Here is a 27,184-nt window from a genome sequence, read left to right on the forward strand (position 1 = left end):
GTGGGACTATAGCTGCAGGAACGGGCATAGTTTTGAATGGGATTAACTGGGCGATAATGGAGAATGCGGAATGAGAGGAGCAGACCACAGAGGGAACATTGTTTGTTGTCAACAATCTTGTAAACATCCTACGAATATTTCGATTGAGTTTTCGACGTTCCTCGGTAGTAACTTTCAGGATTTCGCGCGCGGGGTTTGTTACATGTAGGTTCACGCAAACATTTAACCCATTATAAATAAACATATAAAACGTGACAAATTTTAAAACACTTTTGTGATATACTGATGGTATAGAAAAGTATAAAAATGGTGGCATTACTCTTGTTTTGTCGACGCACTGTCCCATACAGATCCAAAGGAAAGCGTTCAGCTGCTTACTGTTGCTATGGTGACCTCCTCAGGCGAACGCGCACTCTAACTTGTAATCTAACTTTTTTGATTAAAGAAATGTTGTGATAATATGCTACATTTAAAGCCCATCAATATTTTATCTCGACATCCTCTGGGAGCTAAGCTTTAATTAGACGAACCCTTTATATATAACCACTCGTCATTGACATAAATAATTGTTTTTTTATATTAACTGCTGTCAGAACAAACTTATCCTGCATAAACGTAAAGGCTATCTCGTTTGCGGGAGGGCTATGGTTAAACTGGAGGCATATGCTTAAAGTTGATCAATACACTTGGAAAGAGCCCGTTTGAGAGGTGCTTGAATGTTATTCACACTGTCATTTATTTGAAAAGAAGGCGTGCGAGCGTGACAAGACTGGTTTTCCGTACTTACGGTGATGTTTAACAAACTACGGATGGACTTTACGCCGTGTGAAGTGCCACCAGAGCTGTAGACGCACTTGTTTGCGTCCAGTTTGTGGTCCTACGTGAACAGAGAGCAAAAGGGGGAAAAGTGAGGAAGTGAAACGGGCTAATTACTCAGTCCATCCCTCATTTCCATATCCAGAGAGTGTCTACTGGCGCGCGGCCAATCCCTCATGCAGCGCAACGTAATACATGACCCTCTATCATTATAACGCCGACATGCGCAATCTGCACAACGGTAACAACATCTAATATCTCTTATTCACTGACCCTGGGACTGTACGGGACTGCCTGCGTCCGATGTTTCTGCAGATCGGAGCGCCGACGCGAAGCGCAGAGACATGTCCCGAAGAAAGCAGGCGAAACCTCAGCATCTCAGATCGGACGAAGAAGGAACACAGTCGGACAAAAGTCCGGATAACGGTACGTGAATTGAAATACAACTCTTTTACATGGCTCTTTAAGTGCAAGTTTGTTATGTCAGAATTACGCGATGTTTATTGCTTATTTCGAGTGGTGTTGAAAACACGCATAGGATGTATACCATATGGACATTTCGAACATAATCTGAGACCAAAAACAACTTGATTCAAGCATATCGTGCGGCGTGTTTAGTTCAAGCAGACAAGAACTCCAGACAAACTTTTACACAATTAGAAATAACGCTTCTTTGATGGTTATTATATTCAAGAGAGCTATTTTAACTGTAAATGGTTCTTTGGGGTTAAAAAAAAGTTAGTCTTCTGTAATCTTTTACAAAATATGTTTTCTAAAAAACAGAATAAAAAGTTATTATGGCGGTTCTCCTGTGACGGGATTGTAAAACTATATTTGATTCTTTATTTTTTAAGAGTACATCATAAACCTCTAAATGAGTTTATCCACAGTAGGTAGATGTTATGAAAGCTACAAATGTGTGCTTTTGGAAATTTGTGTCAAATGCACTGTGTGCGTAATTTAACAAAACACTTTCCCCACCTAAATTATGCACTCGTAATGCTCTACATGTTTAAATAACAATTTATGTTAAATTCCTTACAATTAATTTAACATTTATGGACATGTTTTAGCGATGCAGTTTACTTAATTAGAAACTGTAGTCATACAGGCCTTATTTTTGTGTGAGAGTGTTTTATGTTGTCTTTTTTATTTAGCTAGCCTATATATTTTTACATTTATTTAACGTGGTTTAAAATAAATTATTCATTATAACTTGTAACGGTTGATTAGACTTGTGAATGTATTTGTGCTTTTCACAAAGCACCAAAATAAAAGATCCTCAAAACCTACAAAAGTGTCCCATTGCAAGACCCAAACAAAACCTTTAACATTCGTCTGTTTGCGTGAGAATAATTCCTTTTGTCATGGTAATGAAGTAACTTGCATGCCCACATGAAAAATCCTCACACTTTGGTGTCGTTTGCTGTCGAAGTTGTGTCTTCATCTAAATCGCGTTAAAGTATTTACTGCAACACAAAGATCGATCTAAAAGAACAGAATCAGACTATGGCTTGAAAACCGACACTGAAAGACGTTTATTGTTCCTCAGATCAGTTTTATTCAGATGAATCCTTTATAATCAGGCCTGAATTGTTAGAAGAGTAATTAAAGAATTTGAGTGTGCAACAATACCGATCCAGAAATGATTAGCATAATTTTATAATCTTTACATAAAACATAGACATGTTTAAGCTGTGGGTTAGCTTTTATAATTTTTAATTAAATAAATTTACTGCTTTTTCAACAGACATATCTCCACACCACAGCTGAATTGAAAACTTTAAATAAATAAAAAAATATATGAAACATGATGAATATTCTGAAACTTAAAAATAAATGTATGCACACATTTTAGAGTAAGCCCATCAGTATTTCATTTAAAAACAAAAGGAACTACAGTAAATTAGAGACATAACCTACTTACACCATTTGTAATTGATGTTACAGTAATATAAAGCATACATAACATGTTGTTTTGTACTTTAAGTAATGTTGATTTGCATGCATAATTTAAAAATATTAGAAAAAAAAACAAGAATATTTTATTTCAGAGTTTTATCCACATATGCAATAGGTACTTAGCTGATTGTTTTCTCTTATTTTGTCGACGTCAACACAATCATTTTGACTTTCGTGTTTGCCCTTGTTCATTTTTCGGTTTGCCTTCAAATGCCATTCAAAAGGCCCCAGCAGAAATGATCGTCCCAATGCATTTTAGCTTTCTTCATTTGAGGTGTGAGAAAATTATTCCAAGACTGTTACGTTGTAACCTTTGTCTGTCTCATGTCGAAATGATCCAGCTAGCTAACAAAACCACGGTTACCAACTGAGCACCCTAGGAATCTCCTTAGTTTTTTTCAATCTTTCTAGTGACTAATGCAGTAGGGCCTCACAGAATGTCTATTTTTATTTAAGAGTTTGATATATCTTTCTCATGAACACAGTTTTGTCTGTCTGTTCACTGGGGTGCCGCCATTGGATGTTTTTTTTTTTTTTTTGGTGAATCTATTTGGATTATCGAGTGAATCAATCTGACTAATCTATGATCATTTTAAAATGATTTGTAGCACAGCCTTAAGTTAATTGGTCCCCTCACTTGATCAGTTTCAGTTTGCTCTCACCTTTCTGCATTAAGAGTTTTCCAGACCACCCACACAGTTACTGGAATTAGACGAGCAAATGACCTGCAATGTAGAGGAAGACTCACAAAAAACTGAGAGAAATCACATCACTTGACCACAAAAATATTTCAGATATTCCGTCAACCACTTCTAACTCATTTCTCTTTTTCGTTTGAATTTTTTTTCTGTATTTTATAAATAAATGCTGTCATACATACTTGGTGTGTTTACATCAAGGTTTAAGGGTAATTGAAAATAAAAACATACATGATGTATACAATATTTCACGGGATGTTCTGTTATATTAAAAAAAATATATATATTAAGAAAAATTTTAAAGAATAAAAATAAAAGAAAGGAAAAATTAATTAGGAAGTAAAAAATCACACACTCTCACTCTCACACACCACACACACACACACACGCATACATGTACAGACAGAAAATATAGGAAGTAATGTGTTCCTTTTTTTGTTTGAACTCATACACACTGCCATCTCTCTTATCCTTTTACTGTGTAAAACTATTTGTGTGTTTATTTTCCCTAAAGTCTTTCAAGCAAGCGCATAAATTATCCAAACCCAGCCCCTTAAGCGGTCATCAGTGAGCCAATAACCTAAACAGTTTAAGCTCTCATCTGAACTTGACGTCATCTACGCCTTTTATACTGTACGATCTAAATGCAAATATCAGGAAAAAAGCTTCCAGCTATTTTATGACAGGTATCATTTTTGTGGCTTTCATGATCATTACACTTTGTTTTGAGCTGAACAGGTTTATTTAAATACTGTTATACTGTGAATGATTTGATTTCTTTTGATATATTTTTTCTTTTTTTGATAATTTTTATTTTAAATGATAAAATTTATGTGTTGAAACGCCCTGCAGTTAATTGTGCATTTTACATCTATAAAGCTGAAAGCATTTTGTCAAGGTTGTACACCTTTAGCAATGAGAGATAACTGTTTCACTCAACAATGTCAAGTGGGGGGGAATTAGTTCTTCAAATTCATCAGGAAATAAGAGTGTTTGATAGCAATGGAGAGTTCAGATTAGTCAATCAAAGACTCAATTTGCCCTCAACTGACAGTGCAGCTGTGAATTGTATAAAAACATTGGAAATCAATATCCCCTATAGAATTTCATTAAGCTCCCGTATATTCAATAGATAGGTCGCATAATTTGATGGATTGTGCAAAGAAAATTATCGTCTGAGTCTTTGGAGCATGAGCACAAAGAGGCTGGCTTTCAGTAATTGGTAAAGTGGTACAATTGATTTAGTTTATCTATATTGTTCACTCCTCCAAGAATAGCTGTGAAAAATCTATCATCTCAGAAATTTCTATTCACACGCTTTCTCTCTGTGTCTTTATCTCCTAGCACTTCTGTTGAGGGGAGGCGATGAGGAGGACAGCGGCACGGAGAGCCGCAGTGGGGGCGAAGAGACGCACGTGTGTGAGAGGTGCTGTGCTGAATTCTTCAAGTGGTCCGAGATGCTGGAGCACCAGCAGAAGTGCACAGAAGACCGCCCTGTGCTCATAGTAAAAGAGAAGGAAGAAAAGGTCATTTCCCGGGGATCACCAACAGAGTCCCTCTTTAGCGCCCATAGTGACTCAGCAGAAATGGAGGCCAGTGAGCTCAACTCCGAGCTCGCTGAGAAAGTCGACGAAATGCCTGAGGAAACCCATATTATTGACCTGGATGAACAAATGGATATAAGTTTGCCTGAGCATAAAACATCGAATCTCAGCCCTCTACCACTAGACGATGAAAATTCCACCTCGCCCCCTGTCCCACCTATAACCAATCACTATGACATGCCCAGCACCAATGTGACCCTGGAGATTCTTCACAGCACCCGAGTGGCTGTTGCTCAGTTTTCCCAGAGCATTCACTGTGCAGGGTCTGCTGGAAAGCTGAACTCTGCTGCGATACCCATGATTTTGGAGCAGTTGATGGCACTGCAGCAACAGCAGGTTCAGCAATTACAGCTCATTGAGCAGATCCGCAGCCAGGTCGCTGTAATGAATAGGCAGCCTACGCAAGCCGCCCTTAATCCTGCCTCGAAAAGCCTGCCCTCTGACTCTAACACTTACAATTTCCAGGGCATCGCTCCACCCCCTGTACTCCCATTATCTGGGGTCATGCCCTCTACAGTGAATGGGCAGGCCTCTGTATCCCAGGCATCTATGCTTGTAAGGCCACCATTGCTTTCTTCCCAACCAAGCACTGGGCAAATTGGCTCCAGAGCACTGGAGAGTGCCACTGCTTCCTTGACCAGTTCCAGCCCTCATCTCTTCAGCTACAGTGGGGCTTCTCCGCTCTTGCCCACCTGTAGTGGATCCCTTTCTAATGTTAGTAACACCCAATCTGTAAGCACTCCTAGCCCACTTTCAGCTTGCCAGAGTAGCCTCCTTAGCCCTTCTGCCAACCTACCATTACTACCTCAAAGCCCTCCTAACGGAGTCATATTTCCCAATCCACTGGCCAGTATTGCAGCCACTGCCAGTGCACTAGACCCACTGGCTGCTATGATGAAGCACCGCAAGGGCAAACTGCCCAGTGTCTCCATTTTTGACAGCAAGCCCAGTTCTGAGGATCCTTTCTTTAAGCACAAGTGTAGGTTCTGCGCTAAAGTGTTCGGCAGCGACAGTGCCTTGCAGATACACTTGCGCTCGCACACAGGCGAGAGGCCGTTCAAATGCAACATTTGTGGCAACCGTTTCTCAACAAAAGGAAATCTCAAAGTCCACTTCCAAAGGCACAAGGAGAAGTACCCTCATGTTCAGATGAACCCATACCCAGTTCCAGAATATCTTGACAATATCCCCACTAGCTCTGGGATCCCCTATGGGATGTCTTTTCCTCCAGAGAAGGCAGGACCTACTTGGTTAGACAGCAAACCTGTCCTTCCAACAGTGCCGTCTTCGGTTGGTCTGCAGTTGCCTCCCACAGTACCAATTATTGAAAGCCTAAGTGATTCATTTACAAGCACACCCTCAGAAAGGTCTCCACACAGGCCATCACCAGCAAGAGGTGAACTTGCACCGTCGTCGCCAAATCCCACCGGCACTGAGACAGATGTGTCAACCATTGCAGCATCCCCTAAATCTAACAGAGAGGCAGAGATCACGCAGAGTTTCAACACAGAGGAAGTGCACCTACCATCAAACAGTTTGATTAGAAATGGTAACAATCCCAACATCTTGCTTTCGCAGTCCATGTCGACAGAAACACCTGTAAAGGGGAATGTACCCGAGTCCACTGATGTTCCTTCAGCTATTATTAAGCCATCCTCTCCACCACTCATCTCAGATCAATTCAGGAGCAAGTTCCCATTCGGTGGTCTCCAGGACTCTATGCAAACATCTGAGACATCGAAGCTCCAACAGCTTGTAGAAAACATTGACAAAAAGATGATGGAGCCCAATCAGTGTGTGATCTGCCACCGTGTGCTAAGCTGTCAGAGTGCGCTGAAGATGCATTACCGCATCCATACAGGAGAGAGGCCATTTAAATGCAAGGTTTGTGGGCGAGCATTCACGACAAAAGGTAACTTGAAGACTCATTTTGGTGTCCACCGTGCAAAGCCTCCTCTTCGGATTCAGCATTCATGCCCGATCTGTCAGAAAAAGTTCACAAATGCTGTTGTGTTACAGCAGCACATACGCATGCACATGGGTGGGCAAATTCCAAACACACCACTGGCAGAAACCATCTATGAGAAAGACACAGATATGGAGAGTTTTGACAGCATGAGCACTTATGACGATGACTGTCTTGATGATATTTCATTTGAAGAAGAAGGGGATGTTGTGGAGAACAGTGAAAACACCCTGAGCTCTTTTTCAGATAGTCCACCACCTATCTCATCTCTTCCATCCAGTATCTCAGAATCTCACAATGTAGGGGGCGACTTATCCATCAATCTCAGTCAATCAAACGGAAAAAAGATTGTTAGGTGTGAACCTATGGATAATGATCTTCATGCTCTTCATACGTCCACTGGTGAGATGGAAAACCACAGAATGGGAACTAGTTTAATGGCACATTCGTCTAGCTCTATTCACATTCCACCTTATTCCAACAGTCAACCTGAGGGCCAGCAAGAGCATTGTGTCTCTCTGAACCTCTCCTCTAAAACCCCAGAGGAGGCAGCAGCTATAGTAAAATCTGAATCAACAGACTGTCCTGCAGCAAATGCAGTCAACGGAGTGACTCTTAATCAAACAGGAATCCAGCCTTTCAAGTCTACAGTAAAGAAAGAAAACCCTTTCAACGTGCAATGTTTCAGTAAGGAACATGGTAAGCTAAACCTGTTATATGATACCCCTAGAACACTGTGCACTAAAAAAGCTTTTCCACACATTTTCTAGTTCGTAAAACAGTGTATCTGATAAGTACGTACTTTAATATACTAATATGATTTATTTTATGTGTAATGTATGGGATACTGAGGTAAAAAAAGACCTCCTGGCATTAGCGGTTATTGCTCACTGACCAAAGCGACACATACAGTAACATAACCATCAAGTATCCCACAGCCTGAGCACAAGCTTCACGTTTTAGCACAGGAGTGTCCATGTAAAAGCTACAACAGAAGCTTTTCTTAATCTATAAATGAACAAGACACACCAAGTATTTTCCTCTTCTCAGACATGCATATAACTCTTTATTGTGCTTCAAATCTCATGAAAAGTATGCTGGCCGATGTGTTGTGCAATTAATTACATCCTGTTAACCAAAAATAGTAATGTACTCGAAAAAAAAGTTATAAAATTGGGTTGTGGAAAACGTTTTTTAGGTAAAAGTAAACAGAATAAAACTGCAAATGTTTTTTTAATGTAACTTTAATTACTTTAAAGGTCAAGTGTGTGATTTTTTCGAATCATCCATCGTTAGTAAATATGCAGAGACAACTGTAAGTAAGCCGTATTCAGTTCACCTGAAGTGTGTAAACACTGTGGTGCTACACATTGCCCCACACCGCAAAATAGCTCAACTAATGTTTTGAGTTTTGGGCTGGATTGGTCTGTTTGTTTAAGTATGGATATGCAAGGAGTGTTTATAGAGCTTTATTAAATATATTCATAGATTTTAATTATTAACATTAATATTTTATTTATTTGAAAATGCTATTTTAAATCTATATCTTAGATTTATTTGCTTATTTGTATTTTAAATCTATATGTCTTATATATGACTTAACATTTAATTCACTGTATTGCGATTCCTGTTCATTTGATTTTCATTCTGATTTGTTTTTTATTATTATTATTCTCAGAAAATGTTCAAAGGTCTACTGAACAGGATACTAAAAATCCGCCAACTGCAGTGAAACTGGAGATGAGCATTTGCAGTAGACCATACATGCTAAAAGAAGGTCCTTTCCCTGCATTTGGCCTGCAGTCTCCCACCTCACGCTCTGAGGTGATGATACCGGGCGTCACCTCGCTCACTGGACCACCTCCTCCACGACGGACCCCCAAGCAACACAACTGCAGCGCATGTGGGAAAAACTTCTCTTCTGCCAGTGCCCTGCAGATCCATGAGCGCACACACACCGGCGAAAAACCCTTCGGCTGCTCTGTCTGTGGTCGAGCATTCACAACCAAGGGTAATCTCAAGGTACGTGAATATTATTCATTCTGTCACTGTCAGGTGTGCGCTTTAAAATAAAATAAAATAAAATAAAATAAAATAAAATAAAATAAAATAAAATAAAATAAAATAAAATAAAATAAAATAAAATAAAATAAAATAAAATAAAATAAAATAAAATAAAATAAAATAAAATAAAATAAAATAAAATAAAATTGAAATGAAATAAATATAGTAAAATAAAATCTAATAAAATGAAAATAAAATAGAAATTAAGTAAATATAGTAAAATAAAATAAAATATAATAAAATAAAAATGAAATAAAATAAAATAGAAATGAAATGAACTAAATATAGTAAAATAAAATAAAAATAAATTAGATATTAAATGAAATAAATATAGTAAAATAAAATAAAATAATATAAAAATAAAATTAAATTAAATTAAATAAACACATGAGCTCTTAAATTCAGATTGGATATTAAATAAAATTTTTGGGGTGTTATATATTCTCTATAATTTGTTCTGACGTCCTTCTATGGTCAAGTCCTAGTCATGTAGCCACTCTCTTCCTATATTTCCTTCTAATTAAAGGTTTGCATCTATAAATAAATAAAAATAAATGCATAAATAAATGTGGTCTTCACAACAGCTCTCATTTTACTATTTACAGCATAATTATAAAATATAATGAATTATTTTATTATTTATTATTATTTTTGTGTTATGTATATATCACAGCTACATAACCATGTTTGCTGCAAACAGGCAAAAATGTTAATAACTTTTTTACATTGATGTTTGTGTACAGGTGCACATGGGCACTCACATGTGGAATAACACTCCTGCCCGAAGAGGTAGACGTCTGTCTGTGGAAAACCCAATTGCCCTTCTGGGCGGTGATGCCTTGAAATTCAGTGAAGCATTTCAGAAGGATTTAGCAGCACGGGCCATGAATGTGGACCAAAACTTCTGGAGCCGATACGCAGCAGCTATAACAAACGGCTTAGCAATGAGGAACAATGAAATATCCGTCATTCAAAGTGGAGGAGTGCCTCAGCTTCCTGCTATCACTGTGGCCACGGACAAGGCTAGCACTGGAAACAGCCCACCAATCACAGTCATGGAAAAGACAGGCTTAGAAAGGGGTCCCGGACAACACTTCTCTATGATGATCGATGATAAAAAAGACATTGGGATCAATTAATGTAAAGGTGACATGTTTTTTCTCCTTGCGTAAGGGACATTGGGAATAAATGTGTCTTTTTTTTTTTTTTTATAAAAAAAATCTGAATAAACTCTTTAGAATGTGCTTGATTCATGTGGGAAATTTACAATTTATCTTATGCTAAAATGGCACTTGTTTTTTTAATTTTATTTTATTGTATTTTAACTGAGGCCACGTTTAGTTTTTCAATTATGTCCACTGACTGAAAACTTACACTTGATACAAGGGCATTGCTTTGATATGAAATTATTATTTTATGTTGTAAATGTGTATTTTATGTTCATTTGATTTGTTTTTACCCTCTGATTTGATTGTCAAACATTGCTTTGTTCAAGGGAACATGTTTGCATATATAATAGAAACTTTTTCATTCCCAGACTGTAGACTTAATGTAGCTACAGCTGAAAGCATGTAACTTAAATCCCCAATTAAAATATTAAGAGGCATTTGAGACAGTGTTTTGAAAAAAAGATACAGTTGAAGTCAGAATTATTAGAATATTTTATCAGACATACTGTGAAAATTTCCTTGCTCTGTTAAACATCATTTGGGAAATATTTAAAAAATAAAAAAATTAAAAGGGGGCTAATAATTCTGACTTCAATTGTATATTATTCTCTGACATCCCACTGCTGTGCTGCTATGCAAATCAAGAACACCCCAATGAAAACTATATCATTTTAGCTGCCATAAACACTGAACGTTCCACTAGTCTATGTTATTATATTAATAATTCCAATGATGTGTATTTTCTGACTTATTTTCCATTACATCTGAAGTTGATTAGCGGGCCGACATGAGACTACGAAGTATAATATGAGTGATAATAAAGGTCTTGCATTTAACACACATTCAGTTTAAATTATAGACAACGAAAGCCCGTGTGATGCACCGAACATTTCTATTTCACAATTTAGAAGTGTGTTTTCCTGTCAACAACAAAATAAAAATTTAAGAAATATATATATATATTATTCCAGAAACATTATAGTACAAGGGAGAAAAAAATAAATAAAATAAAACTATGTACTTGTCTGTAATGGTAGCTTATGTCTTATTTACTAAGCGTGTCATGTCAGGTAATTTTAGTGTTTTTTTATTATTATCATATTTTATTTTGTAGTGCTATTTTCCTTATATAATATATTGTTTAGTGTTGGGAAAAACAAACAAAATTATGAACGAGCAATTTTTTTTTTTTTCAAATGGTAATGGTGAATAAGGAAGGGGTATTGATGTATTCTCTGCATGAAAGGGAGACACTATTTTTGTACTCAGATACATTATAACGAATAAAAAGGTACGCCGGGTTTGCTTTTCTGTCTCTGCACATCAGTATTTTTACATGGAACAACTGAGGTGGTCTCTCAAACACACTGACTGAACTGGATTTATTTCTATGATGCAATATTGTTGCCACCCTCAATAAATAAATCTCAAACGACATATTTTGTGTCATTACTATTGTAGGTTCAGCCTTCAGTCTATTTCTATGAGTATGTTCTACGTATATTTATTAATAAGTTGTCAAACGGTATGGTTTAAATTACTTAGCCTCGTTTGGAAATACAAGCCAACGTGCAATTGAGGTAAAGTTGGTTTTATATTAGTACGTTCTGACTTTATGCTTAATAATATCATTTCAGAAAAGTATTATTTGCAAACTCGAAATAGTAAAATCATATTACAAGTCAATGGCTATCAAAGCACAACACTGTTTACAGTAAATTAAACAGAGCTAATGTTGTTTTGAAGCCATACTTAAATGTGATTTTAGACCGAATATTTAAATTAGCGTGGTAAACAATATAAGGATCGTTTAAATGAACGAATATGCGAATATTCAAAGAGCACGAAGACACGAACACGAGGACGTTAACCAAGTTATCCCAGTGATGGGTTGCAGCCATAGGGTTGCAGCTGGAAGGACATCCGCTGCGTAAACTTATACTGAATAAGTTGACGGTTCATTTCGCTGTGGTGACCCCAGATTAATAAAGGTACTAAGCCTAAAAGAAAATGAATGAATAAATGAATAACCAAGTTATTAAAATGAAATACATCATTCGTTTCACTTTAGTCCGGATGTGACGACGTTCATACGTATCCAAGCAAAGATGGCAGACGGCATCCCACTGAATCCCGTACGAAAGAATTTGAGAAAAACTGCGTATTATGATGCTAGTAGACCTGCCAGGTATGTGAACGGCTGGATATGGATCCTTAAGAACTCGTTTAAAACGCGAAACTGTTATTTGGGTTTTTAGGCATAATATATGTGTTGATATCGGGTTTGTTTATATCTCGGTTCCGGGGTTGAGTGCTAACGTGCTAAGAGGCTAGAAGGTACATTCAGCAGCGCGAGCTGTCAGTGTCAGATTACAGTTGATAGCACTTGAGAGGATACCAGACTCCCAGAGAGATGCATGTGGTGATTAAGACGTGATATTATCATGTGAGACTTTGTCATTCCGGTTCCTACTCATTAAACATCTTGGGTACATTCACTGAAGCGTATTAGGACGCGGCTCATGAGATGTGCTTAGTTGTATGTTTATGAAGCTTTTTATTAAAACAAAATGACATGGTAGAAATCTCTTAAGATCTACAAGATGCAGGGCATTTATTTAACATCACAATGCATTCTAAAAAAAAGTTAACGTGCATCAGGTTAATACATAGAACATCTCGTGCACATTTCAGAAAACCGCTATGTTCAGAAAACATCATTCACATGCATCAGATGTATTCATAGAACATATCATGAGCTTTTGGGTTATCTTACGACGCATTGTTCCGTCTTTATCATATCTCATACAGCATCTCGCTCGCCTTAGGTGTATCCGTCACATGCCATGGTCTGCTGATGTTGAACTTGTCAAGATAGCTCTGCAAACGGTTTTCCCACGGTTTATGTGAGTCGAAGATGCCAAAGATATTCATTTAGAAACTAATGTCCATCTGGTTTCCTGAAGCGCATAAACAACCTAACAGCAGACAGGATCTGTATTTATGGCATCCAGCTGTTTGTCAAATACTGACAGTCTAAGGACCACTTGTGGCTCGAGAGTATGGACCTAAACCAAAGTGATTGCTTAATTTGATTTCATTGTTTGGGGTAATGCTATTGCACATAATCACTTTGTGAATCGTTTGGTGCTTTATTGAGGAGGAAAAGAGAAGAGCAGAAGAACTGACCACAGTTAGGAGGGATTAATCGGACCACCAGCTATGTTTGGCTTGGGCTTTGCTTATTCTGTTGTCCTTCTTGATTTATATGGGTGGTTAAGCAGATTTGATGGTGATCTGATTTCTTTTATCATACAATTGAATACAAATATCAGCGGGGGGCCTGCGGGGTAAGAGTGGCTTGCCTTGGCCTCACTAGACTGTATCGTTTTTATGATTATAGCGGTCAGCTAACTTGCTTGTCTTCTTTATTGCACTCATTTTTGCTTGGCCGCTGTCAAGAAAGAATTTTTAATGGACATCAAAGGCTGAAGTCCGCATAGACACTTGTCAAAGTGATGTGTTTTTGTTGACATACCTCAATAATAAGTTGTCTTTTGTGGCAGGAACCGATTAGCCTTTGTAGAGTTAATATTTGTCGTTTATCATTAGTTCAAAGTCTTGTATAATGGTGAATCTCACGAAACTTGTCAAGAACATGTCTGGACCATATTTTGCTTCAAATCAAGGAGAAACAATTATGCGGCGTCAGCTATTTGTTATTGAATAAGCATCTTGGCCAGCCTGGCTTACTTATTTCCTTATTCAGCCTCGTCTTTTTAGACCTAATAGACATCTATTTTTGTTCAAAACACAAATAAAGTTATTTTAATGAAAAGATGGGTGTGTTGACACTTGGTAAATTTAGTTTGATTAAAACATTCTATGGTCCAGTTAGAATAAATGTCTAAAGACAAGACCAAGACAAAGGTGCTTTTTAGTTGGAATATGAACGCAACACTGATCAAAGTCATCTGAATTAGGGATGCACCGATACCATTTTTTTTTGCAACCGATCCGAACCAAAATACCAATGTTCTGAATATCGACTGATACAGATCCGATCCCGATGCTGTGCCATTTAAAAAAAAAAAATTAAAGCATAATAAAGTTTCTATAGTTCTGGTGATAAACTCAAACAATATGAGTTCAGATGCAAAAATCTCTAAAAGCCATTTGATATTTTCTTCTAAATAAGCATTTTTCTCTGACTCGTGTGTAGGCTCAGTAATTTTACTTTTGCAGTGATGAATAAGTTCTTTCCATTGCCTTTAAGTGAAATAACAGAATATGAACATAGGAGGCTGCAAAAAATGCTCATTTTGGGAGAACATTTCAAACGGCTTTAAGAGGTTTTTGCATTTGAACTCTTCATATCTTCTTTAGTAAAAATAACAGACACAATCTAACTAAAAACATGATGCTCGCTGTAAACTAGGCTACATTATTTGAGAATTCATTATGATATTAATCTGTTGTGGTCCAGATTATGTTTCGTCTTTTAATATTAAGATTTTTCTTGGAAATCTGCAATAGGCTACCACTATTGACCCTCAATGTATGGTAAAATAACCAGCCTTCTAACAAAGCCTGATATTTTCCTGCAGGCTTGACACAGACTTAACTGTCTGAGGCCAGTTTTACTTAATAAACATTCCTTTTTCTGATAATGACTTTATTAATTGAATCAACTACTTTGACCACAATGAGCCAGGCTTTACAAACTATTCGCAGCACTGAAAGTATTCCCTCAAGCCTTTTCTAATTAAAAATTTCAGGTAGGCTTGTGTGTGAAGAGCAGGTAATCTACTCTAGTGTTGCGAATGCGATCTGCTGATCTAACAGACACAGTGCAACGTGATTTAGAAACCGCAATGAACTCCTTGCTGCAGGTCAAAATGAGGCCATTTAATGCAAAACAAAATGTATTTCTCCACTAATTATTTATATTAACAGGAACAGACAATAATCTTGAAGAAAGTTGACATGAACGCAACACGCAGTTTGATTTGTAAATGAATGGATTGACAGGTGCGGCGGCAAGAAGCACTGAACATGAATTTAAGCACTTGGATATTCATCTGTACTTCATATTAAACTATAGAATGGCTTCAAAACATTTAGGATATAGTATGCATACATGACAACTTTCTAGTGCCTTTTAATAGGCTACTTTCATGGATTTTGTTAGCTTATTATTTACACCGAATATAGAGCACGCGCGGTATAAGCTGGCCGATATCTGATCCAGAAAAAATATGTGGTGTCAAACCGATATCCAATCCAAGTATCGGGATCGGTGCATCCCTAATCTGAACCAACCAAAAGCACATGATATCCACTCAAAATTTTTTTTTGCTGCTTGTTCAAACTACTTATTTAAAATAAGCTCATTCAACACAATTCTTGAGTTTTTTTTAGGGGACAACTTAATTGTTTTATGTTCAATCCATTTAAATTTGTACATTTAATCAACAGTAAATTAAATTTAATCAACTTGTGCTGGGACAACGTGAACAAAGTATGTGGAATCCGGCGGTGTTTACAGTAGGGCTGCACGATATATTGTTTCAACATTGATATCGCATTGTGCACATGCGCAATAGTCACATCGCAAGATATGCAATAGAGTTTGGATTATAGTTGACCAGGAGCTACAAAATTGAATTTAGTTACTGAATTTATATGGAATTTAGGAGATTTATGCAAAAATTTTTTAGAGAAACTTACTTAGAGAAACTTTATTTTTAGTCCAAATAAATACATTTCAGAGTGAAAATAAGATTATTTTCTTTACCTTATTATGTGATCCTTTAGAATTCATTGTAAAATGTTTTTATAAACTTTTATTTTGGATGCGATTAATCTTTGCCCAGCACTACAATAAAATAATTACTTGTAAATGTATTTCACAATACTGTTTTTTTCTATCTTTCTTCATCAGATAAATGTAGGCTTTAATAATGAGTTTAAAAGAGACTTCTGTTTTTCAAAAACATTAAGTTATTTTAATTTGTTCAAACTGTTTAATGGTACTGTATATAATAGGTCATAGTTTAAACAAGCACACTAGCTGCGTTATTTTGAAAAATATGTCTATCATTCCAAAATAATAAATAATAATAATATGTTTATTTTAATAGTGCCTTTCCAGTGCTCAGGGACGCTTAACAACATAAGTAGAAGAACGTGAACGGGTAGAGAAAATAGCTGACTAATAATACATAAAAGGAATGACAAAGACAAGAGAACAAATAGCAAGAAGGAAACTGAAACAAGTAAACAAAATATCCCAATAACAATTTGTCGGTGCATTGTATATATAAATATTTTTTCAAGTTCTTTTTTTTAAGTATTGGTTATTTAGCTCTTTTCTTCTTTTAAAGAGCACTGCCAACACACACCATCTCATTTGTGATAAATTTCACCCCAGAAAGACTTACAGTTCCTGACTTAAAGTTAAACCTGTAGTAGTTGCATGCATGTCAACTTTGTATATGAAACACTTTATATACATTTTTCCAAATGATTTCCAATAAATTCTATGTGCATTTCCCAAATGTAACATTTCCTAAATGTCTCAGATAAAGTTCCCATGAAAACATCTTGGAACTTTTCCACCCTTTTGCAGTTCGAAATAAGTTTTTTTGAATAAAACATTTTGGCACAAAGAACTTTTCAACAGAGAAATCAAAACTATTTAATGCCAACTCTTCGGTTCTCTTGGCTTGTTTGGTATGGACACAAAAAAAAAACAAAAAAAAAACACCGAAACACTTGACCCAGGTTTTATGGGGCTAAATCTGTTTTATAAAACAGTTATTAATTTTTAACCATCCATTCACACAAAAACAAACAAAAACATATTTATAGAAGTTTTTCTTTCCGCCACCAATGAAGACTATAAATGGATGAAACAAAGATATTATTTATTAATTAATTTTATTATGGATTAAAATTGAGCTGATACATCAGCCTGGACTTCAAGATACTGCAACATCTTGCTCAATTCTGCAAAATCAGTAATAATAATAATAATAATAATAATAATAATAATAATAATAATAATAATAATAATAATAATAATAATAATAATAATCAGTTATTTATTTAACTAATAAATTACATGCTGGGTATTTTTAGCTATTTCTGCACAGGATTTTGTAAAAAAAAAAAAAAAAGTAAAGTAGCTTAACTTAAAACAATAAAAAAAAATTCAAAATTGTATTTAAGGTTTACATGCAAATCTAATTAGATCCACTTGTTCAGTAAGCAAAGCAAATCCCTCTTATAATATATCTACTAAAAGACTAAAAATATTACTTTAGTTGCATATTTGTCAATAATATCACTGAGCTGAAAATGAAACTGAACAAATATATATCTACACACATTTACACACCTAAATAAATAGACTTATTGGGTATTATTGTATGACTCGAGTTATTTGGTGATTTAAATTATGTAAATTGATACTTTTATAGATTAATACAATTAAGCAAATTTACACGCCCTTCGATTTCAATTTCCTTGCAAATTTACATCATCTATGCCATAAAAAGTACTGTAACCATCTGGTCATCCTATTGCGCTTAGCACTGCCATGTTTAAGTATCCAAAGTGATAAATAAAAAATAAAAACTTCATGAATGGATGTTTAGACTCAAATGCAGAAATGTGGCTTCACCCCCTCCCCCTGAGGCATGTGATTGATGAATGTGCAGGCTAGACATTTAGCTGAAATTGTGTAAAATGTGTTTGTTAACATTTTTTTAACCCAGATTATCCTGAAAGATTAACTGCATACCACTGTTATAGACTAATCTGCATTTTTGTCACTTTTAAATGTATTGCCTTTAATTTCCACACATTCCTCTTAATTCCTATATTCACACACACTCAAAAAACAACTTTTTGCTGCATGTTTAAACTATTTATTTAAAATGAGTTCAAATGCCACATTTCTTAAGTTGTTTTCGGGATGACCAAATTGTGTTATGTTGAATCCAGTTGAATTTTTTTTTAAAACAATTAGGTTAACCTAATCAATTTGTGTTGGGACAACATAAAGGAATTGAGCGGAATTCAGCATTTATTTTACAGTGCATGTATTCCATTGCAAAGTTTCCAGCTTTGAAAATTTCCAGAACTGTGCAATCCTAAATATTTTAAATATGGATTTTATCATGATGCAAGTTTATTTGAATTATACTTATGTAAACATTAGGGCTGCAGGATATTGGAAAAATCTAACATTGCAATATATTTTTATTCTGTGATATACATACATTTGCTGTTTGTGCAAACTACTGATTTAAATTGAGCTGAAACAGCACAATTATGGAGATTTTTTGCTTAATTTTAAGCTTAATTGTTTTATGTTCAACTAACTTAAATTTGTATAAAATAATAAATTAACATAATTCCTTCATGTTGTAGCAACTCAAATCGATTGTGTGGAACCCAGCATTTTTACAGTGTGAGTTAAATAACTATTTTTAAAGAATTTATAATTTTAGATGGGGATGACTCTGTAGGGGAATGCATAAAACATAAACAATCTACAAGCATAGATAAATTCAATAGAGAAAAATATACAAATGAAATAAACATCAATTTTTCTTAAATGCTGCTCTTTTTTTTTTTTCAAAATAATACATTTTCTGCCATAACTAAATTGCTATTTTAAAAACTAATTCCAAAAAAAAAAAACAATACAAACTAAAGAAAAATAAACAAACTAAAACTGTGACTGTGCTGGGATTTGACATTTTTAAAAAGAAATATCAGCATATCTATCTTTTCTGGCATAAGCTGAGGTCTTTGCACATTTACAATGTCCCCTGCTGAAAAAAAAGAACTCTTTCACTGGGGACTGAGATGGCTGGTGTGGAGAGGAAAGCCTTTCCTAAACCAGAGAGCAGGGTGTCATAAAATACTGATTATAAAATTACTAATTGTATAGTAGGATAGATACAGGAGTTGAAGATGATTATGAAGGTGAATATTTAATATTACTTGTATAATTAATTAGCTTAAGTATCAGTGTGATACACTTAATAATAATCTTGAACATTTTTTAATTTTCAATAATAATAATCAAATTATTAAAATATGCATAAACTAATTTGAAAAGGAGAGGGTAAAAATAGTCTAATACCTGCTTCTGTTACAGGAAAACTTTCTCTTTCAGTCTGAAATACATCTTCACACTTTTGCTATGAAGACACTGATGCACCGTGTGATCTCCGTAGCTCTCATATAAGCAAGCGGAGCTGCAAATCATCCGGTCCACGTGGTTTGGCTTATTATTCGTTTTTTATTTTTGCATACAGACGTCTGTGACAGTAGTTTTTTACTGTGCTGATGGTTTATGTGCATCATATTCGTTCTTCTGTTAGTGAAAGTAAAAACTTTTTGCAGTATTTGCACACAGTTTGTTTTTATCTGGTGCACTTCACCGCTGTCATTTTGCTCTGCACCCCCACCTCTTGCTCGCCGCTGATGTGCAGGTAAAGTGAGCTTTCGCTTGTAAATACAGCACACCCTCTGGTCAAAACATGTATCACGACTCATTCAGCATTTATACCGATTTCAATCATCACATATTTGAATCGATTTTCAACCAGCTCACGGTGAATCGTTACATCCCTAAAAACAATACTGCAAAGTCTTCGTTTTATAAACAATTAAATAAAATTAGTTGATAATAATTTTTCTAAGTTACAAATGGTATCATTTCTTATGCCTGAATGCTACCCTCACACAGTCACAAAAAACAGCAAAATTATCAGTTATAATCCAGACTCAATATTGCGTATACTCGTGATGTGACTATTGCGAATGATCACATTGCGATATCGATGCTGAAACTATATATTGTGCAGCCCTAGTAAACAGTGTCAAAGGCTGATACTTTAAGCATAGTAAATATGGGAAAGAAGGGATTTATGCTTAATTTTTAAAGCTATTTGCTGTTTGCTTTTATGTATGGCTGGGTGATAAAATCGGTATGGATATTTATTGACCAAACACCATTGTCAATATCGCTAAAAAAAGATTCAGTATGTAGCTTCGGTATGAAGAGCTATAGTTTTATCAAAATGTGAGTGCTGAGCGCACACCTATTGAAGCAGTCGCAAAGCCCATTGCAATGGTCAAGGAAACCACATGCAAAACTGACACATGCAAAGATGAGCATGGGGGCTAGCAGCAGTGAGGAGATTGTAAATAAAAAGGATGCAAGTATGTCACCAGAGTGGCTTTTTGGTTTCTTTTCTTGTGCATCCTAGCACTAGCTCCCCATCTGAAAAAGATTTTAGCGTAGGAGGTTATATAATTATTCAAATTCACAATTTTTAATGTTTAGACGTATTTGAACAATGATGGTTGGTTCCTTTACTTGAAAGCTCAGATTTGATTATCATAATTTGTTTTGTTTACAGAGTTTGAGGTTTACTGTATCATTATTATTATTATTATACTTACAGATGTTGATTTACCTTAGTTGTACACACTTTGTAACATTTTATTTATCGAGTTTAAGAGTCTCTAACACTTACTGTATGTTTATTTCATTATAAAGAGATGAGATATTTTGTTTAAATATTTGTTTTTGACTGTTAAAACTATTTGCCTTAGTAATGTAGGTAAATTAAAAATAAAGTGCTTAAATAAAAAAAAAATCCTAATATTCCTAAATGGATTGTTAAAAAAATTCAATAGTTATTGATATCAAATAATATGAAACATGATATATTTTTACAAGCCTTTTAATTATCATCATCATCATGTCATTCAGCAAGTGCGCAATGTAGCCATTTGTTGTGTTGTGAAGGGATGACTTCTGGTTCACTCTCTCTAATCTGACAAATCTATTGCTTTTAGAGGAAAAGGGAATGTTTCATTTAAAATCCTTAGTTTGTAGGTTGTTAATGTCCACCATTGTAACTGTATTACACTTCTTTAATAATTGAACAGACATGGTATCACTACCTGAGCAGGCCTGTTCAGTCTGAGTCTGCTATGTATTTTTACACTGCTTTCAGTGTTGAACTGCAAAAGGCTGTCAGTGTTTACAGTGGTCACACAGGCCTAATTGCATGAATTAAATCTATCCACGGACAGCTTCCAGAGTGAAAAGGGAGCATGCAGGTTTTGACGCTAAGGCTAAAGTGGATCTGGTGCAGAAACGGCCAGGCTTTTGTGTGGGTGGAAGTTGATATCCTCTCGGGACGTCGGCTGTTTCAGAGTGTCACAATAGCATTCTGCTGATCTGGGTTTGAGACTCGTCTCGATAAATGAGGAACGCAGTCTGAGAGAGGAACAGTTCCCTCAACTTCTGCTTTTTATTTATTTTTTGTTCCACTCATTCATGTAGGCGCCTTAAGAAATATCCTTTTTTATTGCATAATGCTTTGTTTTGTTTTATTTTTATTCAAGAGGTAATAGTGAAAGTGGGAATGTTTCTGTTTATTACATTTAAGCTGAAACTGAAACATTTGTTGTTTTTATAGCATTGTTATTATAGGAAATCGCTATATCAGTCTAAACAAATGTAATAATTTCTTGTAAGAGTTCTTTTATTTCATTTAAGAGGTAATGGTGAATGTGGGAATGTGTCTATTTATTACATTTGTGGCGTGACATTAATTCCAAAACCTGTGTCATTTTTGTAGCTTATAAAAGAAACGTATATTAGTCTACACAAATGTAATCATTTTTTTGTAAAAGTGTTGTTATGCATAAATTATAAGAGGTGTGATGTCATTGCCTTTTTTTGTGTCTTAATGTAACAATGTTGCAGGTATCAAATTGAAGACGAATCCTCGAACCTTGATGAGATGCCCTTGATGATGTCAGAGGAGGCATTCGAAAACGACGAAAGTGACTATCAGACGCTGCCCAGAGCCAGAGTGAGTCAGAGACGCAGAGGACTGGGCTGGTTTCTCTGTGGTGGATGGAAGGTCCTGTGCAGCAGGTAACTGTCCACATGAGAGCTCATGTTCATCAGTTGCTGCTTTCAATATCAGGGTGCTCGAAAATTGATATTTGTCTATCTGAAATAAACTACTGTTTTATCATTGAAAAGTCTGAGGTTAATAGTAAAAGATCATGAAATGCAGAAAGAATTTATCAGTTACTAAACAGCTATCTAATAAATGAGCTAGACGTTTTTTTTTTTTTTTTCTGTAATTCAGTTTTTATTTCCAAAAATGATAATATGCAATTTTTACAATCAGAAAGAAAAATACTTTTAATAGCTATTACCGCGTATATATCCTCCATCCCCCTACCCCGTTATATGCACATCAAGAAACACAGGATAACTGTAGTTTAGACCACGCAATTAAATTAATTCCGTTACATTTGACTTACATATTATTATATGTGGGTTAAAAGAGTGATTTCTTTGACGTCACATATATAGATTTTCCACACAAGACTTTTTTTGTTCAAAACAATACAACTATAATATTTTTTACATGTAAATTAAAAAGCTTAGTGTTTTTTGGGGCGTTGCTAGACATAAAGCTCTACTGAGGCACGCACCCTCTTACCCAACCCCCCTCAAAAAAAAAAAAAAAAAAAAAATATATATATATATATATATATATATATATACATATAAATACAAAACAAATATTTATTATAAATAAAAGTATTATTGTTATTATACAGTATTTATAATTTTATAATTTATTATTTATAAGATTTTTTTATAATTATTTTATTTATTTATAAGAATATTATAAGTAATCTTAAATGTGACTGGAAAACAATGTTAAGACACGACTGGAGTGATATGCTAAGATCATTTAAGAAATCTTTTGCATGAATATTAATTTCATTTGAATGAAATTCAATAGGGTGACGCAGTGGCGCAGTAGGTAGTGCTATCACCTCACAGCAAGAAGGTCGCTGGTTTGAGATTCGGCTGGGTCAGTTGGCGTTTCTGTGTGGAGTTTGCATGTTCTCCCTGCGTTCGCGTGGGTTTCCTCCGGGTGCTCCAGTTTCCCCCACAGTCCAAAGACATGTGGTACAGGTGAATTGGGAGGGCTAAATTGACCATAATGTATGAGTGTGAGTGAGTGTGTATGGGTGTTTCCCAGAAATGGGTTGCGGCTGGAAGGGCATCCGCTGCGTAAAACATGTGCTGGATAAGTTGGCAGTTTATTCCGCTGAGGCGACCCCGGATTAATAAAGGGACTAAGCCGAAAAGAAAATGAATGAATGAAATTCTATAGACAATTCAATAGAATACAAAAAAAAATATGTTTTACAGAATTATCTGTTGACTTAGACTTGACACATGGCAGAGAATTGGGTTTATTAAGTCTTACCTCCCTGACTTGTCATTCCTCTATTTTGCTTCATACAAAAAATCTATCAGGAGGCATGCTTAGAAAGATCACCATGATATTGTTTAAACTTTAGTTTTGTCAATTTACAAAACAAAAAAGGTTGTTACGCCGGTTTTACAACGCATGAGCGGCGCGTGAGCAACAAGTAGCCTACTTATTTGGCGTGCATGTTAACTACCGGGAGAAGAGCAGCGCGTGCGAGAGGTGCGTGGGTTCTCTGCGCACACGCGGAAATGCATCAGTTTGCTTTTTGATTACACTGCTTTCACCAGCGTTGGTTCGGTGGCACAAAGAGAATAACGTCTTTATTCGGAATTATCACTGTTAATAAATACACTTGCATATGAAGTAAATTATATCGTAATGCATTTACTGGGGCACTGGTGGTTGGCATGTGCCTCAGTAAATTGGGTCTAGCGATGCCCCTGGCCAAAATTATAAAGTGTTACATTTGTGCTATATGATTTACAGAAGACCATATACAGTTGAAGTCAGAATTATTAGCCCCCCTGAATTATTAGTCCCTCTTTCTTATTTTTATTTTTTTTTACCCAATTTCTGTTTAACTGAAAGAAGATTTTTTTCAACACATTTCTAAACATAACAGTTTTAATAACTCCTCTTTAATAACTGATTTATTTTATCTTTGCCATGATGACAGTAAATAATATTTTACTACATATTTTTTCAAGACACTTCTATACAGCTTAAAGTGACATTTAAAGGCTTAACTAGGTTAATCAGGTTAACTAGGCAGGTTAGGGTATTTAGACAAGTTATTGTATAATGATGGTTTGTTCTTTAGACTATCAAAAAAATAAAGCTTAAAGGGGCTAATAATTTTGACCTTAAAATGGTGTTTAAAAAATTAAAAACTGCTTTTATTCTAGCCGAAATAAAACAAATAAGACTTTCTATGGAAACAAATATTATCAGACATACTGTGAAAATTTCCTTCCTCTGTTCAACATCTTTTGGGAAATATTTAAAAAAGAAAAAAAAATTCTAAGGTGGACTCATAATTCTGACTTCAACTGTATTGAAGTTGAATAAATATTTATTTATTTATTTTGTTATTTAATTATTTATATTAGGGCTGTGTTGAATTGTGAATATAATTTCACCAGAGCACTTAATATCTGTCTATTTGGTAAGATTTTATCATTTTAAATATATTGAGATGATTCTATAGGGAGTGCATCTGCATAAAATCTAATAAACAATCTACAAGCAGAGATAAATACAGTACAATGAAAAAGATATAATTGAATTAAACTGTTTTATCGGTTTCCGAGTCTCAGCGTATTCAGGTACAGTAATTAAATAATAAAAATAAAAATAATACAATAAAATAAATCGTTATTAAAGTTAGAAATGTTACAATATCTTTTGTCTGAATGCTTTGCAAATCATTATACAGTCACAGGCCTAAAATACAGACTCAACATTGCATATTCTGTGATGTAACTGTTGCAAATGATCACACTGTGAACAATAACACAAACAATAAATTGTACAGCCCTAATTGAAATACTACAAAAAATGTATTCATAAAGACCACATTGCAGTTTTAAAGTATTTATTAATTGTAATTTTGCATTGCTCTGTACTTCAAACCTCTAGGCTCACCCATTTATGTATTCATTTTTTTCTAAAATACATTTCATTCAGTTTAATTTGTTGAAATTAAATTTATTATGCTTTCTTGGTGTATTTATATATACATAATTTAAATTTTTTTTGCACAGTTGTCAGAAGTAAAGGCAGTCACACTAGTAAAGGCTCAGACAACAGGACTGCAGTTTGCACTTATAATAAACAAAAAGAACTTGGTGTTTGTTGTTGTAAATGTCATAAACATTTATACTTACTTATTTACTTACTCCCAGGGCCGTTTATATTGAAGTTGATATTTAGCCGCACCATGTTGGTGTTTCGTAATTTTTACGAGGTAGGTTGTTAGCCCATCGCTCTACCCCAAACCTGGAAAACCAGGACATACACACATACACTACAGACAATTTAGCTTACCCAATTCACAAATATCGCATGTCTTTGGACTTGTGGGGGAAACCAGAGCACCCGAAGGAAACACACGCGGACACGGGAAGAACATGCAAACTACGCTACCTGCTGCACCCACTATGCCGCCCTTCATAAACATTTATACATGCATTATATACATTTAAGGTCTCTATATTAGATCAAATCACTTAAAACTAATAACATGATGCACTAATCAAATAATCAAAAATAGTCTCAAATAAACACATAGACACATATATCGATATACTGTTATTAATTTAATTAAAATTAGTTTTTAATTGATTGACAGTCTGAATTGATGGATGCATGGATTGATAGGCCATGATTCCACCATGCATTTTTTGTGATCCAGTAATCGCATTTACTTCCATAGTATTTAGTTTTCCTATTATGAAAGTCAATGTCTTCAGCTTTCTTCAAAATTTCTTCTTTTGTGTTCAAAGTAGGAAGTAGGTTCAAAGTACTTCATAAAGTTTTGGAACTACTCGAGGGTGAGAAAATAGTGAATGCATTTTCATTTTTGGGTAAACTATCCCTTTAATACCAGATGTAAACAAGGCCTTTGATAGACAGACAGACAGATTGATTGATTGATTGATTGATTGATTGATTGATTAAATGATGGCTTGATTGATTGATGCATGCATGAATGGATGGATAAATAATTAGATAGATAGATAGATAGATAGATAGATAGATAGATAGATAGATAGATAGATAGATTGATAGATAGATAGATAGATAGATAGATAGAGAGAGAGATAGAGAGATAGGTGATAGAGAGATAGATAAATTAAATGATGAATGGATAGAAAGACAGATAGGTGGATAGATGGATAGATTGATTAAATGATGAATGGATGATAGATAGACAGATAGACGCTATCTGATAGACGCTATGGATCAAACGATTGATCGATAGATAGATAGATAGATAGATAGATAGATAGATAGATAGATAGATAGATAGATAGATAGATAGATAGATAGATAGATAGATAGATAGATAGATAGATAGATAGATAGATAGATAGATAGATAGATAGATAGATAGATAGATAAATTAAATGATGGATGGATGGAAAGACAGATTGGATTGGTGGATAGATGGATAGATTGATTAAATGATGGATGGATGGATGGATAGATAGACAGATAGAAGCATAGATGGATAGATAGATTGATTAAATGATTAAATTATTAGATGGATGGATGGATCAAACAATAGATAGATAGATAGATAGATAGATAGATAGATAGATAGATAGATAGATAGATAGATAGATAGATAGATAGATAGATAGATAGATAGATAGATAGATAGATAGATAGATAGGTCATAGAGAGATAGATAAATTAAATGATGGATGGATCGAAAGACAAATAGGTGGATAGATGGATAGATTGATTAAATGATGGATGGATGGATGGATAGATAGACAGATAGACGCATAGATGGATAGATAGATTGATTAAATGATTGGATGGATGGATG

The 27,184-nt window shown here is 34.9% G+C and overlaps 2 protein-coding genes across 3 annotated transcripts in view; both read left to right on the top strand.

Moving 5' to 3' along the window:
* Positions 1-648: 648 nt before the first annotated feature.
* sall3b (spalt-like transcription factor 3b) lies at positions 649-10,760 on the top strand. Its single transcript, XM_056480322.1, has 4 exons — positions 649-1,242; positions 4,821-7,745; positions 8,725-9,068; positions 9,854-10,760. Exons 1-4 carry the CDS (start codon positions 1,161-1,163, stop codon positions 10,247-10,249), a joined length of 3,747 nt encoding a protein of 1,248 aa, XP_056336297.1. The 5' UTR covers positions 649-1,160; the 3' UTR covers positions 10,250-10,760.
* Positions 10,761-12,386: 1,626 nt separating this feature from the next.
* The window catches only part of atp9b (ATPase phospholipid transporting 9B), a 116,453-nt gene continuing 101,655 nt past the window's right edge, over positions 12,387-27,184 (top strand). For both annotated transcript variants that reach the window (XM_056479613.1, XM_056479612.1), the window contains exons 1-2: positions 12,387-12,467; positions 22,086-22,259. In XM_056479613.1, the coding sequence (XP_056335588.1) occupies positions 12,388-12,467; positions 22,086-22,259 (254 nt within the window). In that variant the 5' untranslated portion in view covers position 12,387. The remainder of the gene's footprint in view (positions 12,468-22,085; positions 22,260-27,184) is intronic.

Source organism: Danio aesculapii, chromosome 19 (genome assembly GCF_903798145.1).
Source record: "Danio aesculapii chromosome 19, fDanAes4.1, whole genome shotgun sequence".
Taxonomy (NCBI): Eukaryota; Metazoa; Chordata; class Actinopteri; order Cypriniformes; family Danionidae; genus Danio; species Danio aesculapii.